The sequence below is a fragment of the Bombina bombina genome, unplaced genomic scaffold (genome assembly GCF_027579735.1).
Source record: "Bombina bombina isolate aBomBom1 unplaced genomic scaffold, aBomBom1.pri scaffold_587, whole genome shotgun sequence".
NCBI lineage: Eukaryota > Metazoa > Chordata > Amphibia > Anura > Bombinatoridae > Bombina > Bombina bombina.
The window spans coordinates 224,586-242,949 of NW_026510841.1; the positions used below are offsets into that span (position 1 = coordinate 224,586).

The 18,364-nt window shown below is 36.5% G+C and overlaps 1 protein-coding gene across 1 annotated transcript in view; it reads left to right on the forward strand.

The window, feature by feature from the left end:
* Window positions 1-18,006, forward strand: part of LOC128643483 (polypeptide N-acetylgalactosaminyltransferase 18-like) — a gene marked incomplete at its 5' end in the record, with an annotated part of 233,425 nt that extends 215,419 nt beyond the window's left edge. Inside the window, one exon of the mRNA XM_053696328.1 lies at window positions 17,868-18,006. Coding sequence (XP_053552303.1) covers window positions 17,868-18,006 — 139 coding nt within the window. The remainder of the gene's footprint in view (window positions 1-17,867) is intronic.
* Between the last annotated feature and the right edge of the window lie 358 nt (window positions 18,007-18,364).

Sequence of the window (18,364 nt, forward strand, 5' to 3'; positions counted from 1 at the left end):
TCCAAATTAAGAAGTGGATATGTGAAAATCCAAAAAGTGTCCAATCCTATTTAGGCTAGTTCAGTGTCTGTGTTGAAAAAATATAATAGTGGCTGATGCAAAAAATGTAAAATTCTCACATAAACTTCAAAAATTAAAAATCTAATAAAAAATTGAAAAAATTTTGAGTGATCAAATGTAAAAATTAGAAAGTTAAATGTAGGATGTGAATATGTGTAAGAGAGTGATCAACAAAAGAGAAAAAATGAGAAAAAAGTGAGAAAAAAATGAAAAATAATAGTCTAGGTGTACATCTAAAAATAGTTCCTAAGAAGTTATATCCTTGCAAATAAATCCTTAGTGATAACCCAAATTTAGTGTTCCAAAAATAGTGTAGTAAGGTCTTGTTAAATGATGGTCCTCTTCCCAAAGTGGATATCAATAATTTATGATGCCATCCTGATCCTATAAAAATATATAAAAAGCGGACATAGTGCAATAAGGCTACTTTAAATTGAGATTATAAGTAATCTACTCACCAGAAAAGAAGCCTGAGCCGTAATACCAGTATACAATCAACGCGTTTCGGTCCGCAGGGACCTTTCTCATGACTGGTAACGGCTATCTAACACTCTCACCTTAAATGTATTGTTTTGGCCAATCAGGTGACTTAAAACTGGCGCCATAAAATTTGCGCCTAAAAAATTGATTGAGTTCCGGTTTATCCCATCCCTAATGCCTCTTGGATGCCCCGGATGTTATATAGATGGTAGATTATATTTATCCTTTGTTTGATTGCTATATGATTTTCCTCCGTGTGAGCTGACTTACCGGATGTTTATATCGGATGTCTGATCTAACCGGAAGTGACGTTATAGCGTGTGTGTGCATTACCGGTTTTGCGCCGTTTTTGTTATAATATATGGCGCGTTTATCTTGGCAGCAATGGGCGTATGTAGGGCTCATATGGGGAATATAGAGATATAAGAATACATATAAAGATCCATTTAAAAATATCAAGATGTGGGAAATTGCAAAATTAAAAATATGGAAAATTGAAAAATTTAAACAATAAAATATTAATGGTATTGTTGGCTCAGGTTTTCTGGTATGGAATACAATTTGTATGGATTGTAATTTGATCATTTCAGTGAAATACAACTAGATATAAGATAATGTTTATCTCTAGTGAGACACAGCTATAGTCATCAGTTGATACACATGATTTACATAGTAGTGTATGTTTCATATTATATACATAAAGAAATATTGCACTCGATAATAGATGGATATTCTATACTTAAAATTTAGAGTATTTAGTCTTAAAATTAATGTTAAAAAAATAGATATTTATAAATATATATTAAAAAATAATAATCAGAGTGGGACTTAGAATAGTCTAAAATCAGTTGTTTACATAAAGAAAAAGATGGGAATAAATTAATAAAATGATATATTGATAAGTTAAAAAATGGCACATTCCAATATTCAAACAGTGTAGGAAATAAATAGAAATGAAAAACAATATATGTATATGAGAAATTGTAAAGAACATTATAATAGAATAGAGAATATGAAAATATAAGATAAAGGTAAAATTAGTGTTATAGATAGTGGCATAATTCCCCCCTATTTTCTATAAGGTAGAGGGGTGTGTGGGGTATCTAAGCATCAACTTGCCCTGTGTTACCAATCCAGGAGTAGGCTAATAGATTGTGAGATTGTTAGAGAAAGGTTATCTTTAAAAACTTTCGGTTTTTAGGAGGAATGTTTTTTTTTTAAAGTAAAAGTTTTTGAACTAAAAGAATAAAATTGGAAATGAGAGCATATACTTCAGTTAGTCCACTTTCTTCACCCCTTACACTCTATTAGGGTAGGGTGTCTGAGAAAGGTAGAGGAAGAGTGGGTTTGCAGTAGAGTGGATTCTCTTCTTTTCATAATAGATGAAAGCCTTTAGGAAAAGTGCAGTCTAGAAGAAAAATCCACTTTGATTCTACTTTTAGGAGTTGTCTTTCAAAGTCCCCCCCTCTCCAGTTTTTCATTGGTCTACTAATACCCATATATTTAAAAGTTTTGTTACTACCTTTGTGAGTCTCCTTAAAATGTTTGTATAGTGGGAAATCTTCTTTACCCCACTTTATCTGTAGGAGGTGTTCGCAGATTCTGTCTCTGAGTTTCCTCGAGGTTTGCCCTACATATTGTAATCCGCATCCACATTCGATCAGGTATATGATGCCTGTGTCCTGACATCTAATAACTTCTTTCATGTTAAAAGACTCATGTGTGATCTTTGATTTGAAGGTGTGGCTTTTCTTGCCATGTTTACAGGCTTTACATAGGTGACATGGGAAGAAGCCTTTTATTTGTTTACCATATAGATAATTTATTCTGGTCTTTTTAGTGATTGTAGGGACACTTGGGGCAATCATTGTTTTTAGATTTTTTGTTTTCCTATATATAAACATGGGAGATTCACTTTAGATCTTTCCCAATTATGTTGTCCTCTTTGAGGAAGTGCCAGTGTTTTTTAATTATTTTTTCAATTAGAAACCTATTTTCACTGTACTCAGAGATAAAAGGCATCTGTATGGTGTTATCCCCTTCCGGAATCTTATCTTTATATTTCAACATGGACCCTCTGTCCATTGTCTCCACCTCCTCTATTGTTTTATTTCTGTTTTTTTGTCATATCCTCTGTCCACAAACCTTTCTTTTAGGTTTTCTGATTGTTCTTTCCATTTCGTTATGTCAGAGCAGTTCTTCCTGATTCTCATTAGCTGCCCTTTCGGAATGTTCGATTTCCATCTATGATGGTGACAGCTGGTTTGATGGATGTAGTTACTACAATCTACATCCTTAAAATATGTAGAGGTCGGGAGTTTTCCTTCCTTTATGCTTATATTTAAATCTAAACAGTGAATGTTGTTCTTACTTATTTCGTGTGTGAATTTCAAATTAATTCTATTATTATTCATCACACTTATAGTGTGTTGTAGGTCTTCCATAGACCCCCTCCATACAATGAGGATGTCATCTATGTATCTCTTGTATAGGACCAGGTCTGCGCCTGCTGGGCAGGAGTCCCAAAATAGGTTCTCCCATTTGCCCATATATAAGTTTGCATAGCTAGGCGCAAACCTGGTCCCCATAGCCGTTCCACATGTTTGATTGTAGAACACTCCTCTGTCGTTAAAGTAGTTGTAACTGAGGATGTACGAAATGCCCTCCAGAACAAACTCTCTTTGTTCTGGACTTGGTTCACTGTCCTTTTCCATAAAGTATCTTACTGCTTCTAAACCCAAATCATGTGGGATACTCGTATAAAGAGCAGTAACGTCACAGGTGGCTAAAATAAATTGATCATCCCATTCTAAACTGTTAAGTACATTCAAAACCTCTGTTGAATCTTTAAGATAGGAGGGCAATCTTTGTAGATGTTTTTGAAGTCTCCTATCAATGTATTCTGATAGGTTACAGGTGATTGAGCCGATGCCTGATATAATATTTTTCTCACATTTTTTTCTCACTTTTTTCTCATTTTTTCTCTTTTTTTGTTGACCACTGTCTTACACATATTCACATCCTACATTTAACTTTCTAATTTTTACATTTGATCACTCAAAAATTTTTCAATTTTTTATTAGATTTTTAATTTTTGAAGTTTATGTGAGAATTTTACATTTTTTGCATCACCCACTATTATATTTTTTCAACACAGACACTGAACTAGCCTAAATAGGATTGGACACTTTTTGGATTTTCACATATCCACTTCTTCATTTGGACATTTAATTGGACTATTATATCAGAACTGTTTAATCTACTTGAATATTTATCTAATCCAGTCTGTTTCATCGCTATTTTAGTTGATTATCCTTATTAAGAATATAGGCTCTGCAGACTACTCACTATAGAATATTGTCCATAGTATTCAATTCAATAGTTATCATATATATATTAGATTCATCTGTTTTATATACCATGTGTTTCCACTATTTTGTATTGTAAACTTATTAAACGTTATATTTTACCAAATGCATTTTATCTAATGAATTATATATACTTTATGAACTGGACAACATACTATTTATCTATTTTTTATTAACTGATCGTGGACACCATCTTAAGCAACATATCCCCTAACAGGGATATTGTAGCGCTGACACTTGGCATTTTATTTTACTGATTCATCGAAATCTGGTTGGGAGATTTTGCTTCTCTGAGGTATAGCTTGTATGGTTGTTTATTGTGGCGCTGTAGGATAAACACTTAATCGGAGTATTATGTCACACATAACCTGTACTGTTCCTTTAAACAGGATCTCCTGCCCCCTGCTCCCTATAAAATACAGATTCACCTGAGACACCTTGCTTGGAATTCATCAAGCTTCCCTTGACCTTAACCTGTTTAAGAATAATTCTCCTTTTGTGCCAGTCCTGAGGAGTTCCATTTATCCTAGGAACCTTGCAACACCTAACCACTCTCTCTGCTTGGATCCTGGAAGCGTATCCATTCAACACCGACATTTTGCTGTTTCAGCTTGTCATCTGGCCGTTGACGCGCAGAGCTGCTGACATCACAGCCAACTCGTGCAGGCAATAGAATCCGCTCCTACTAAATGCTCTCTCCAGTCTCTTCCTCACCACCTTGCCTGGAACCTGTTCGGTTCCTGTTTCCTGCATCTGAGATCCAGCATAGATTTTTACCTCGAGCACCTAAGGTGCCATTTTTTCCTGTTAACAGTAACAGTATGTTCATGTGATTTTACACTTGGAGTCACATCCTCCTTTTTTGTGTGTAATTCAGACACTTGATAGTGGGTATAGGAATCGCTCTCATTAGATACAAATTAGTACACAACTTGTATCCTTACATTTATCCATCAGTGTGTTAAATAATATGTAAACCGCATGTATACTGGCTGCCTCCATTCTTGCCAGCAGAGCTACAATTTTCCAATAAGAACTTATCAATTGATCTATCATTAGTACCTCTTTAAAATCTACATAAGTCTGCAGTTGAGATTCAAAATACTCTGTTGTTTCAGGGGAAATAGCTGCAGTTGTGACACATATCAATGGAGCAGCAATCTACACTATTTGGATATAAGAAAAGGACAAAACTGATATGATAAAATGTGAAAAATATGTGTGAACGTTAAAAATATTAAAAATGAATAAAAAATGTGAAAAAATTAAAAATATGTGGCTATATATATATATATATATATATATATATATATATATATATATATATAAATGCAAATATTTTGGAAAAATGTGAAAAAATCAGATTGTGAAAAAATCAAAAATCAAAAAAGTTGAAAAGTGTGTAATCCGGAGAGTTTGTTGTATTACTTTTGTCTCACTATCCCTCACTCTCCGGATTACACACTTTTCAACTTTTTTGATTTTTGATTTTTTCACTATCTGATTTTTTCACATTTTTCCAAAATATTTGCATTTTATATATATATATATATATATATATATATATATATATATATATATATATATATATATATGGCCACATATTTTTAATTTTTTCACATTTTTTATTCATTTTTAATATTTTTAACGTTCACACATATTTTTCACATTTTATCATATCAGTTAGTTTTGTTTTCCACTATCTGCATAAAGACTTTTGGAGTTTAAGTTTTGTGACTGTAATCAACCCTTTGTGATTATGTGACTTTTTCAAGTAAATTCAGGACTATACCCATTGGACACCCTTCTGACATTTTTTGAGACTTTTTAACGAGTCTTACTAGATCCGGATCTTATTCTTATTGTATTGTTTTATATATATATTTTTTATGTCATCATAATTTTATGTCACTATAATTGTAATAAATCAAGATTTTATTCCCCATTTTGGGTGATTTTATGTGATTTTATAACTTTGATGCATAATTGAGATTTTTTACTCTGTGACCTTCCAAGCCTGCCCTAACCCAGCCTTTAGGCGCTTTATACTCACTTTTAACTATACTTCTGAGATATAATGGGTTTGGTTTCAGACCACCGCAATAAAGACTTTGGCCTGGCTGGGTGAAGACGGCTCAAGGTAGGGTGATCTTCAGGGGGTTAGTGTTAGTTTTTTTAAGGGGGGATTGGGTGGGTTTTAGAGTAGGGGTATGTGGGTGGTGGGTTTTAATGTTGGCGGGGGTATTGTATTTTTTTTTTTACAGGTAAAAGAGCTGATTACTTTGGGGCAATGCCCCGCAAAAGGCCCTTTTAAGGGCTATTTGTAATTTAGTGTAGGGTAGGGAATTTTATTATTTTGGGGGGCTGTTTTATTTTATTAGGGGGATTAGATTAGGTGTCATTAGTTTAAAATATTGTAATTTCTTTTTTATTTTCTGTAATTTAGTGGGGGGGTTTTCCGTAATTTAGTTTATTTAATTTAATTGTATTTAATTGTAGGTATTTTAGGTAATTAATTTAATTATAGAGTAGTGTTAGGTGTAATTGTAACTTAGGTTAGGGTTTATTTTACAGGTATATTTGTATTTATTTTATCTAGGTAGTTATTAAATAGTTAATAACTATTTAATAACTATTCTACCTAGTTAAAATAAATACAAAGTTGCCTGTAAAATAAAAATAAATCCTAAAATAGCTACAATGTAACTATTAGTTATATTGTAGCTATCTTAGGGTTTATTTTATCGGTAAGTATTTAGTTTTAAATAGGAATAATTTATTTAATTATAGTAATTTTATTTAGATTTATTAAAAATAGATTTGTTAGGGGGTGTTAGGGTTAGACTTAGGTTTAGGGGTTAATACATTTAATATAGTAGCGGCGACGTTGGGGGCGGCAGATTAGGGGTTAATAATTGTAGGTAGGTGGCAGCGATGTTAGGGACGGCAGATTAGGGGTTAATAACAAATGTTATAGTGTTTGCGAGGCGGGAGTGCGGCGGTTTAGGGTTAATACATTTATTATAGTGGCGGCGATGTCCGGTCGGCAGATTAGGGGTTAATAATTGTAGGTAGGTGGCGGCGACATTGGGGGCGGCAGATTAGGGGTTAATAAATATAATGTAGGTGTCGGCAATGTTAGGGGCAGCAGATTAGGGGTATGTGATGGCGGTGTCCGGAGCGGCAGATTAGCGGTTAATAATATAATGCAGGTGGCAAGGATGTTGGGGGCGGCAGATTAGGGGTTAATAAGTGTAAGGTTAGGGGTGTTTAGACTCGGGGTTCATGTTAGGGTGTTAGGTGTAGACTTAGAAAGTATTTTCCCATAGGAAACTATGGGGCTGCGTTAGGAGTTGAACGTTGCTTTTTTGCAGGTGTTAGTTTTTTTTTCAGCCTTCTCAGCCCCAATGTTTCCTATGGGGAAATCATGCACGAGCACGTTTAGCCAGCTTACCGCTACCTTAAGCAACGCTGGTATTACAGTGAGAAGTGGCGCTAAATTTGCTCAACGCTCACTTTTCTGAGGCTAACGCAGCCATTCAGAAAACTTGTAATACCAGCGTTGTTTAAAGTGAGCGCTGGAAAAAAAAGGCTTGTTAGCAACGCACGGCTTTACCGACAAAACTCGTAATCTAGCAAAAGTTGTCATATATACCCAAACAATCAAATATGTTAATCAATATGCAAAATACAAGCAAAACATAACATACTCCATCTTCTGTCTCTACCCCGCGAAAGATTGAACCAAACACTTCCCGGTCTGACCTTACATGTGACTTCTCAGAGTCTCATTACCATGGTGATGTTGGTAACAAAAAACAACTGTATCTATATAATCTACTAACGATGGTGATTATGTATCACATCTCCCATGGTAATTGTAGTGAAAGAAGATACATATGTGTACATTCCTAAAGTGCCCTATTTAGATTTCAGCAAAGGATTCTAATGCAGTGTATATACAAACATATAGCTAAGTGCCAAGACAATACACAATACAATTAGATAATACAGCAGATGAGTAACATTTAGTGACAACGGAACAACATCTATACTATCGAGAATCAAATAGAATGTTGAAACAAGGCACTGGAGCATTTGTCAGGATCGAAGGAATAATGGATGGGGCAAAATACCGTCAAATTCTTGAGAAAAATGTGCTGCCATCTGCCAGGAAGTTGTCAATGGATAGAAGTTTTACTTTCCAACATGACAATGACCAAAACCACACATCAAAAATGACCACACAGTGGTTGAAGGAGAAAAATGTGAATGTCCTTGCATGGCCTAGTCAGAGCCCAGACTTAAACCCTATTGAAAATCTGTGGCATGACATGAAGACTGCAGTCCACAAATGGTCACCATTAAATGTTACGGAACTGGAGCAGTTCTGCAAAGAAGAGTGGGCGAATATTGCACAGTCTAGACGTGCAAATTAGTAGAGACATATCCCAACACTAAATGCTGTAAATAAAGCAAAAGGTGGTTCAATGGAATACAGACACAAGGGGGTGATCCTTTTTCCAACTCAGTGATTCTGTTTTTGAATTGTCTTTATTTTTGTCAGACATGTTGGTGTTATGTCTGTCACACTTGAATGTTATAAGTTGCACTGAGTAATTACAACTGGATAAACAAAAACTGTGTCTGTCTTTATTTTAGGTTGCAAAGAAACAAAATGTGATTCTTTTCAAGGGGGGTGATTCTTTTCAACCCCCAGCTGTGTGTGTGTGTGTGTGTGTGTGTGTATATATATATATATATATATATATATATATATATATATATATATATATATATATATATATATATATATATATATATATATATATATATATATATATATATAATGTGTGTTGTGTACATGTGTTTTCATGTGTATATATGTTGATAAAATGGCGTTGATAGATTTGCGCGACACAAACCTTCAATTTGTAAAAAGCTCAATATCTGCAAAGTGCAATGAAATTACAGCTGTATAGATAAGATCCCCAGTGCAAATTACTCATATGCAGGCTGCTCATATGGCTGAGCAAACGGGAACTGTTTTCAGTACACTGTACATAGGAGGAAAAGGCCACTCCTTAAGGCACAAATTAAACCTTTATAATTCAGAGACTGTACAATTGAAAAAACAAACAAACAACCTTTTATTATTATATCTACCTCTTTCTCTTTGTTTCCTAGTTAAAAGTTGCCATTTTTCCATGAGAGCATATTGAGGTAGACTTAGGAGTGTTCACATGCCTTTTTTATAAAAAAATCTGTTTTTTTTTTTTTAAAATCTCTCTCTCTGAATCATTAAGTTAATTTTGACTATTCTGTCCCTTTAAAGGGACATAATACTCATATGCTAAATCACTTGAAACTGATGCAGTATAACTGTAAAAAGCTGACAGGAAAATATCACCTGAACATCTCTATGTAAAAAAGGAAGATATTTTACCTCACAATTTCCTCAGCTCAGCAGAGTAAGTTCTGTGTATAAAGTTATACTCAGCTGCTCCCAGCTGCAGGTAAAAAAATAAAAAAAAATGAAGAAATGAACAGCAGCCAATCAACATCAGCAGTGCTGAGGTCATGAACTCTTACTGTGATCTCATGAGATTTGACTTAACTCTCATGAGATTTCATAGTAAGCTTCCTTTACCTGATTGGTGAAATAATATGAGAGTGCACGATGCTAGTCCCTTCAGATGTCCCAGGACAAACACACTAAAATGCTGCTTAGAAATCCTTTACAATGGGAGGTGGCTACTGAGGAACTTTTGAGGTAAAATATCTTTCTTTTTTACATAGAGATGTTCAGGAGATATTTTCTAGTCAGCTTTTTACAGCTATGCTGCATCACTTTCAAGTGTTTAAACATTTGGGTATTATGGCCCTTTAAGGGAAAAATAACCCATTTAGTCAAAAACATTAAAACTGACAGAACTTTTTTGTAGCACAAAGCTCATTAACGTACTAAAAAAAAGCGGAAAAAAAACTTCCTAACACAAAAAGGTGAAATAACATAGGAGTGGAACCAATAGAGAAACTCCATACATTGCATAACAGTTTAAATATTTATGGAGGTTTCATGACACACTGTATAACATAATAAAAATAATACTGTCTGCTCCTCTGTATAAACTTATAGTGAGAAACTCAATCTCAGATCTCAGTGGGAACTGTATAGCAAAGCGTTGTTAGGCCTTCAAAGAACAGCAACAAATGACCTTTTTTTTTCTTTTTTACATGTCTATATTGAAGCCACCAGAAATCTGCATCTTGTAGTGTTGATACTTCTTTGTTAAACAAATTATTTTATATTACAATATACATGCAACAAGCTATACATTTAAAATATTCACGCAACTCTGCTCATCCTGTTGTATTCAGTTTTATATTAAAATAAAAAAAAAAAAAAACTTTATTAAAAATGTAAATTCAATGACAAAACACTAGGTATTCCTGAGTTTAATTTTTAAAATATCTGTATTCTTAGATTTACATACTTACTAATGGACATCTTAAACTTAAAGGGACTTTCTAGTCCATCTTTGAATAGAAAGATATTTACAATATACATGAATAAGCAAAAATGCTTCTAGTAAAAGTAATCACTGTTTCAGTGTTAACATTTTTCTGTGCACGTGCATGTGAAGCATAGCTAGATATTGTCACTGCACCCACATTTTAAATGCTGCAGCTGCTCAGATCATCAGTGGGGCTTGTATCATGTCAGCAATTAACAAATTGAGTCATTACAAGATGGTACAAGCACCTTATGCTCTCTGAGCGAGTGCTGTGTTTAAAATGCTGGTGCACGGTTTCATACTTAAATACACTTTTGAAACAGCTATAGCTTTTATTAGAAGCATTTGTGCTAATGCATGTATATTACAAAAATGCTTCTATTCAATGCCGAAATTCACCCATGTGGTTTTCAATTATGGCTGGAATATCCCTTTAAACTCTGCATGCCCTATAGAATTTTGAACTGAAACTATGAACATGTTATTTTTAAATTAGAAACTTTTGGTTTACAAATCTGTACATATTTTTTCCACTTACATATAAAGACAGAGTTGAAGTTAAAGAGACATTTTATATATTAAAAAAAAAGTGCATGCTATATTTTGTTAACTAACATTCGGTAATATTCGTTAGAATATTCGAATGTTAGGTTTATTTTCGAATGTCAAATCAAATTTTAAAAAGCTATTTCAAAATACTGCAAATCTATTTCAATTTTGAATGTTCATAATATATTGAATGTACACATTCGAAATTTGAAAGTGTATATTTGAACTATTATGAACATTCAAAATTAAAAGCAAGACGTATTTAACATAAACAGTGATTTTGTTATGCACTTTTATTGTATTTCCATAAAATGTAACAAGAGATTATGTTTAGGCTGTATAACTTCAATATTTCTTATATTTTCTTAACATCTTGTTTTTAGACAACCTGTCTTACTTCCTATATACAGTTTAGAACGGAGACATTGCATAAGTAGATTAACAAATCATGAATTTCTCATTTGGTCATTTTATTTGTCCATTAGAAAACCACCTATTATATTATCTGTTTGTTCACATGATCTACAGCCCAAAGTTAGTTTTACAGATTTTCCATTAACATACTAGGCGCTATGGATAATTTTTTTTATACTAAAATTGGATCTTCTTTAAGAACCTCCTAAAGTTTAATGGAATTTTTTGTATGAATTCTGCACCTTCATTAAAGGGTGTGACAAACTGCCATTATTTTCTCTTTTATGGTCTTCCTTCTCTCTTTTATTTTCTTCTTAAATGGAAAGAGTCCACAGCTGCATTTATACTTTTGGGAAATAAGAACCTGGCCACCAGGAGGAGGCAAAGACACCCCAGCCAAAGTCTTAAATATTCCTCCCACTCCCCTCATCCTCCAGTCATTCTTTGCCTTTCGTCCCAGGGGGTTGGCAGAGAAGTGTCAGAATTTTACATTTTTGTTTTTTGTCTCTTATGGAGGGTAGTACTCTTCGGCATGGGACAGGAGTTTTAAGTAGTCCTGTCAGTCACTCAGTGAGGGCTTGGATGAAAGTTAGTGACCGGGGATGCAGGGAGAGTCTTTCTGCGAAACCATCCCGAATCAGATTAACAGCTCCTCAAGCAATCCGCGTTTGTCAAACTCCCCTGCCTGCTTTCTTCTCTCAAATCCATGGCGGAGGCGATGATACTATCCATCACACTTGAAAGGCCATGTTCCTGTTCCACGGCGTAGATTCTGATAAGATAGTTTCATTTTACTTTATTCATCAATGTACTGTAATGTGAATGTTTTCCTGAGGCGATACCACCTTGCGGGTCTAACATATCATAAGGGTCTCAGTGAGTCTCTTGTAGTATCTTGGAATCGAGGGTTAATATCTCCTGAGGGGGGTTATTTAACAGGGGGGTTTATAATCATGTTTATGTGATTCAATCTGCTTATGTGTGATATTTATGGGCTCGTGGTTTGGAACATTGAGGCCTTTGGAAGTGACGAAGCCTTTTGGTTGGGCGCGCTTTTTTGGACTGTACGGTTCACCTTGTGTTCGGGTGTGGTTACGTTCCGTTTTCCATTTCGGCATTCCCGACCGTGTAGTGAAAGAAATTTTCTAGTCCGCAGGAGTCTGGTCATAGGAGGTGGTGCCATTGGTGTCAGGTGCTGTTTTTGTTTTTACTACTTTAGTCCATATTTATATTTCCTCTATCCAGTCTGCTAATTCCAATGGTGCACCTCATGAGACATGTGGGGATGAAGTATCTCCTGATTGTCATTTGACTGGTCCTGCGGGATGTCTTTTATTTGTTTTTGTTTCCTTCAGGAACCTTCTGGCATTGATACTCTCTATTACTTCTTTGGAAGTTGTTTTGGACATGTTAGTCCTATGTTAAAAATGTCTGTTTTCTGTTTTTTCCCCTATGAGGGAGAATTTATGCAGTTTGCCAGTTAGGACCCTAGGTGCAGGCTGGTCCTGTCGGATTCATTCGGTCTTGCGGCCGTTCAGACACCTGGCGCTGTTCTGCTTGGCTGGTTCGGTAGAAGCACCGAGTGCTCAGGTTATCATTGTTTTTCATGTTCAACTAAGAATTTGAGAGGACCTGTGGGTCCGTGAGGCGGGAAGGATTGTTTCAGTCCTTATAGCCTTTAGTCATAGATGGCCGGGCATGGGAGTTTTCTGCTGTGTCACTCTATCTGACAATGATTTCATCAGAACTTAGAGTTTTCCTCCCCCATGGGGTGGAGGGCTTAACGCCTCTTACCGCAGTTGAGCGGTTTGGCCTTCATTTTTAGGCCTCTGGATTTGTCCTTTTGATCTTGATCCAAACAGCTTGTACAGGATAGCTGTCTAGCATGTGGAAGGTTTGCAGTTTGAAACCAGTTGCAGCTCTTGACACCTTGGCGGTGTACGCGTAAGCTGTTTATAGTGTATCTAGATGCAGCTCTTACTCTTTGACGTGTACTGTCTGTCTGAGTTATAAGAGACCTTTGGGTCTTCTTCCATTGTCTCCGGGTGAGTTGAATCTCCTTTTAGGGATCTGTGTTTCCGGGTCATGGTTGTTCCCTGTGGGGACTTTGTTTAGCTCAGGGTTTTCCGGAGCTTGGTAGGCTTAGTGCCTTTCTCTTCCTTGTGTCCTCTGCTTGTGCGGAGGTGATAGGGAGACTAGTCCTGCTAGTAGGATTTTTTTGACCTTGAGGTATCCCTTGGTTGTCCTGAGGCTCTGAGAAGTATCTTTATATGACTTCTAGCCTTGCTCCTTGGAGCGTTGAACTTTAGCTAGGGGTGGTTCCTTCCTTTGGTCGGGGCTTTCAAGTTCTTCTCGCTATCCGGATTCTCTGGATATGCATCCATTTCCCTTGTGTCTGGCTTTTTGGCCAGTTGGGGGGTTTAGTTCTAGGGTAAGATTTGCCTGAACTATTAGGTGCCCAGACCTGTTTTTCTCCCTTAGACTTCAGGTTTCTGAAGCTTTGCTTAGCCTTTTTCCTGTCCTAGTCTTGGGTGGTTTTGGAATCTTAGATCCCAGGGCTGGTCGGGGTGTTCCACCATAGTGGGAACTTGGGCTATGTCCTTGCTCCATCTACCTAACCGGGTCATGAGTATTTTTTACTCTTTGCCACAGAATAGCCCCTGTCATCTGGTGGTTAGCTGTGTGGCTTGTGCCTCAAGGGTTGTTAGTTTATACCCAGCTAATGGCGCTGGATGTCCAATTTCTGGTGCACCTTAGGGTTGCATTCCCCTGGTCAGCTTGCCAGTGTTCCCATGGATTCCCTGCTCTGCAGGCGAATGGGTTGGCTGTGCCTCTGCTTGGCAAGCTACTTGTAGGAGGGTCCTTTTCTAGGACATCTGTGTTGGGAATTTCTCTTCCCATTAACTGGTGACTTCGGGCCTTGAGGACAGTTGTTGCCCTTCCGGCATCATCCCTTTTCTTTAGGGGATATTCTCCTCCCTATGGAGATAGTCATTGCTTGGGGCTTCTCCTGGATGGGACGTGGAAGGGTGAGATTAGTTCCCCATGGGGTCTTGCTGGCTCCAAGTCAGACTTGTTGGGCCTTTATTTTGATAGATCCTTAGGTCTATGGCCTTGTTGTCTGTTTTCAGAGTTGGGTTATACTTGTACTCTGTGGGGATGGCTGTACTATCCTTACGCGCTTTCCTGTACCTGTTTCAGGATTCTTTTGTTCCCCTGTCTTGGATCCCTGAGGCTGGGTTGGTCCAGCTGGGTGTGGGTCTGCAGGTCAGGATGGCCAAGCGGTCTAAGGCGCTGCATTCGGGTCGCAGTCTCCTCTGGATGTGTGAGCCTTGTTGAGTATATCCTGTTAGCTCAATCTACTAGGGTATAGATTTTCCTTTCAACTTGCTCCATTGATTTCAGAAGAGGGTTTACTCTTCCTTCGGGGTCTGAGGGTATACTCCCATTCTTGGGGGGCCTCGATTGAAGTTTTGTGTTCCCCTTTTTAGGGACCTGTGTGTAGGTCCAGCTACTTAGGTGGCCTGGAGCGTGCCCTCTGTCTGGGGGTTGCTTTTGCAGTCTATTTATTGCTTGACTGCGTCTTCCTCCTCGCAAGTACCCTCTGTGTCGTCCTTTTATAGACTCTGTTCTCAAACTTGGGGTTTTTCACCTGGGTGTATTACACACTTTTTATGGTTGAATGCTTTGGTATTCTATGGTCAGACACTGGGAGGACTTTGCCTCTTCAAATGCATTCCGTGCTTGCAGGATGTTGGAGAGACGTCTGTTCTGTCTCTGTGCCCGGTCCTATCCCGGGTTTCGCTTGGTATAGGCGTGGCCTCCTTTCCCTGTTTGTGCCCCTTTGGGTCTCTGTGAGCTGGGCTCACTCTTGGAGGTGTTCTTTTTTGTATTAGAGGACATTTTGGTTTCCTTGGTTCTCCTTTGCCTTGTCCCCTTGGGGGTATCGGCTGGTGTCTCCTTCATTTGTGGGGGGTGAGTGGTGGGGGACCGTCTGTTGGACGACGGTGTCTCCAGGAGGACTGTTGGCTCAGTCAAGTCCATTTGCGGTCTCTAGTTTGGCTTCTGGACTAACTGTGAGTCAGTGTTATTGGGGCTTTTCCTCTTAAAATTTTCTCAGCTTCAGACAAAACGGTTTTTTTTTTGGGTAGAGGTTCAGGCCTGGTGCCCTCAGTATGGGCCGCCTATTGTACCCTCCCGTCTTGGCATTCAGTGTCATCTATAGCTTGGGTATTGTTTTCCCAAAAGGAATGAATGCAGCAGTGGACTCTTTCCATTTAAGAAGAAAAACATAAATTATGCTTACCTGATAATTTCCTTTTCTTCTGATGTAAAGAGTCCACAGCTCCCCACCCGTAATTTTATGTGGGGTGTCATTATTCTTCTGGCACCTTTCACCCTGATATTTCTTCTACTGTTTCTTGTTCCTCGGCAGAATGACTGGGGAATGAGGGGAGTGGGAGGAGTATTTAAGCCTTTGGCTGGGGTGTCTTTGCCTCCTCCTGGTGGCCAGGTTATTTCCCAAAAGTAATGAATGCAGCTGTGAACTCTTTCCATCAGAAGAAAAGGAAATTATCAGGTAAGCATAATTTGTTTTCTCAGAACATTCTCACTTATTAGCTGACCTAACTAGAATACATACTTTGTCTGCTTTGTCATTGCTGTATTCCTTCCTCCTAAATTTTGCTTTCAAGTTTTCAGATTTTTTTTCAAAGACTTACAATTTTGTACAGCACCTTTGAACTTTTTGAAACTGGCCAATAGTATATTGTTTAACTATTTTTAATGATGTCTGTTACTTGCTCAGAGTCCCTTTTCTGTAAAGTAAAAATATCATTTTACTTCTATCACTTGATAGTATCACATCTTAAAATGTTCAAATTACCATTTTATTGTGTACTTCTACCAAGGACAAATTAATATTATTAACTAAGACAAACTACAAAGTTCCTCTCCTCCTTTCTGAATCTCTTTAACATTACCTATAAAACATTGCTAAAACACGACATTTTTAGTAAAAGGGTTATTGTCATTCAAAATATATAACTTCTAATAAGCCTACATATAGTTTGGTGTATATTAGGGCAAATTTAATGACCCTCATTTTTCCTCTTACCTGTAAGTAAATTTTATTTTCAAATACAAAATAATTTCTTCTCAAAATAAACCCAAAACAATTCCTTTGTGAACTCAGATTGGCTTAATTCAGGTAGGCCCTCTTTGTTTAAAAAAACATTGATAAATTCCACCCCTTTAGTAATGGGAAATGGACATAAATAGGGGATAAATATCAAGGCTCACAGCATATAATATGAAAAATCACTATGTTTCTCCATTGTAGAAAATTATTTAGGCCTGGGGATGTATGTCAGTTTTGGAAGTTATGCTAATCATATTTTTCTAATTTGATTTGAAATGTAGGGAGACAGACTGTGCAAGATTAAAAAAAAATCAGCCTAATTGGTATGTACAGAAACTAAATGTGGATTTATTTGCACTAGAGAGAACCTAAGGCATTAATTTAAACACATGGCAATTTAGAGCCATTAATGCACAAATTAGGGCATGCAAATTTGTTTATTAGAATGTCCCTTTAATAAATTCCATTAGTAAGCATTAAAAAGTAATGCATTTCTTAGCCTGCTTTATTGGTATTAGAAAACCTCCGACAGTCACAAATGTTTTTATCCTTTTATATTATTTGGGGTACACAGAAAAAGCAATACCAAAAAGTACAAAATGTAAAACGTTTTTATGTTTCTAATGTAGAATAAGTCTTGTAGACTTGGGCTGAACAGAGGTGTGCCTTGGGAGTGCCTGGCGTTCTCTCGTAGGTTTTATTGTATTCTAGCTATTTACCCCCAAAATCTTGTTTTATCGCACCAAATGTGTCTCAGAACAGACAATGGCTCTATTATACTGATTGAAAAGAACATGTATGTTAAACTAGAAGTAAATGCAAGTTAAGGTACACTAAAAACACTGCAATTTGATTTGTATTTACTTACTTTGATTTTACTGCTTTAAGTTTGAATTTAAAGGGACAGTGTTCTTAAATTTTTGTCTTCCATGAGCAAGGGCCACAGTTAAACATGTAGGCATTTTTTTTGCTTAAAAAAAATAATAAAACTGCCTAAATTTATATAAAAAATCCAGTTGTCCACTTAGTACTAATGATCTATTTGTGAATAGAAGCGTCTTGCTTATCAACCAATAAGCATTAACAGGAGGTTGATATCAGCCAATGAGTATTGAAAGAAAGTGCTCATCAGCCAAAGAGCATTATTATGAAGTACACTACTCATAGGGCTGTATTTGTTTCTATTTAAATATTTAAAAAAAATGACTTCACGTTTTTATGCAAAAACAAAACGCTAAAACAACAAAGCATATGTAGGTGCTGTTCTTTGATTAAAAATGATAGATATATTGCACTGTTTCCTTTCTTATTTATGTATTTTTTTCTTTTATTCCACAGAAGCCCTGCACTGATTGGCTGCTTCATAGTAGACAGACTGTACTTTGAAGAGATCGGCCTGTTGGATGAGGGCATGGAGGTGTATGGGGGAGAAAACGTGGAGCTCGGCGTGCGGGTAAGGGATATGAATGTTGTGTAGTGTTCTTAAAATAACACATTGTCTGACTCAGTGCTGTAGCAGAGAGTCAATGGCCAATTAATTAATAAGATGTTCAAAAAACTTAAGCAGACGGGAATCTCTTGTGCTATATCTGTACTATTTTCTGATTTATGCTTCAAGTCTAAATATGTTGTTACATTTTAGGAAGCTTTTCACCCATGATATTTTCCTGAGAAAAATGTTAGTTTGAGTGAATTAAATGTGATAAAATATCCAGTAGAAAAAAAGTATTTTTTTTCCCTTTAAGTTTCCTTATGAGTGTTAGATAAGTATTAAATGTTTAACTCATGAGGGTTGGTAGTTATAGGCAATCAGGCTTCATATAACATAGGTTTAC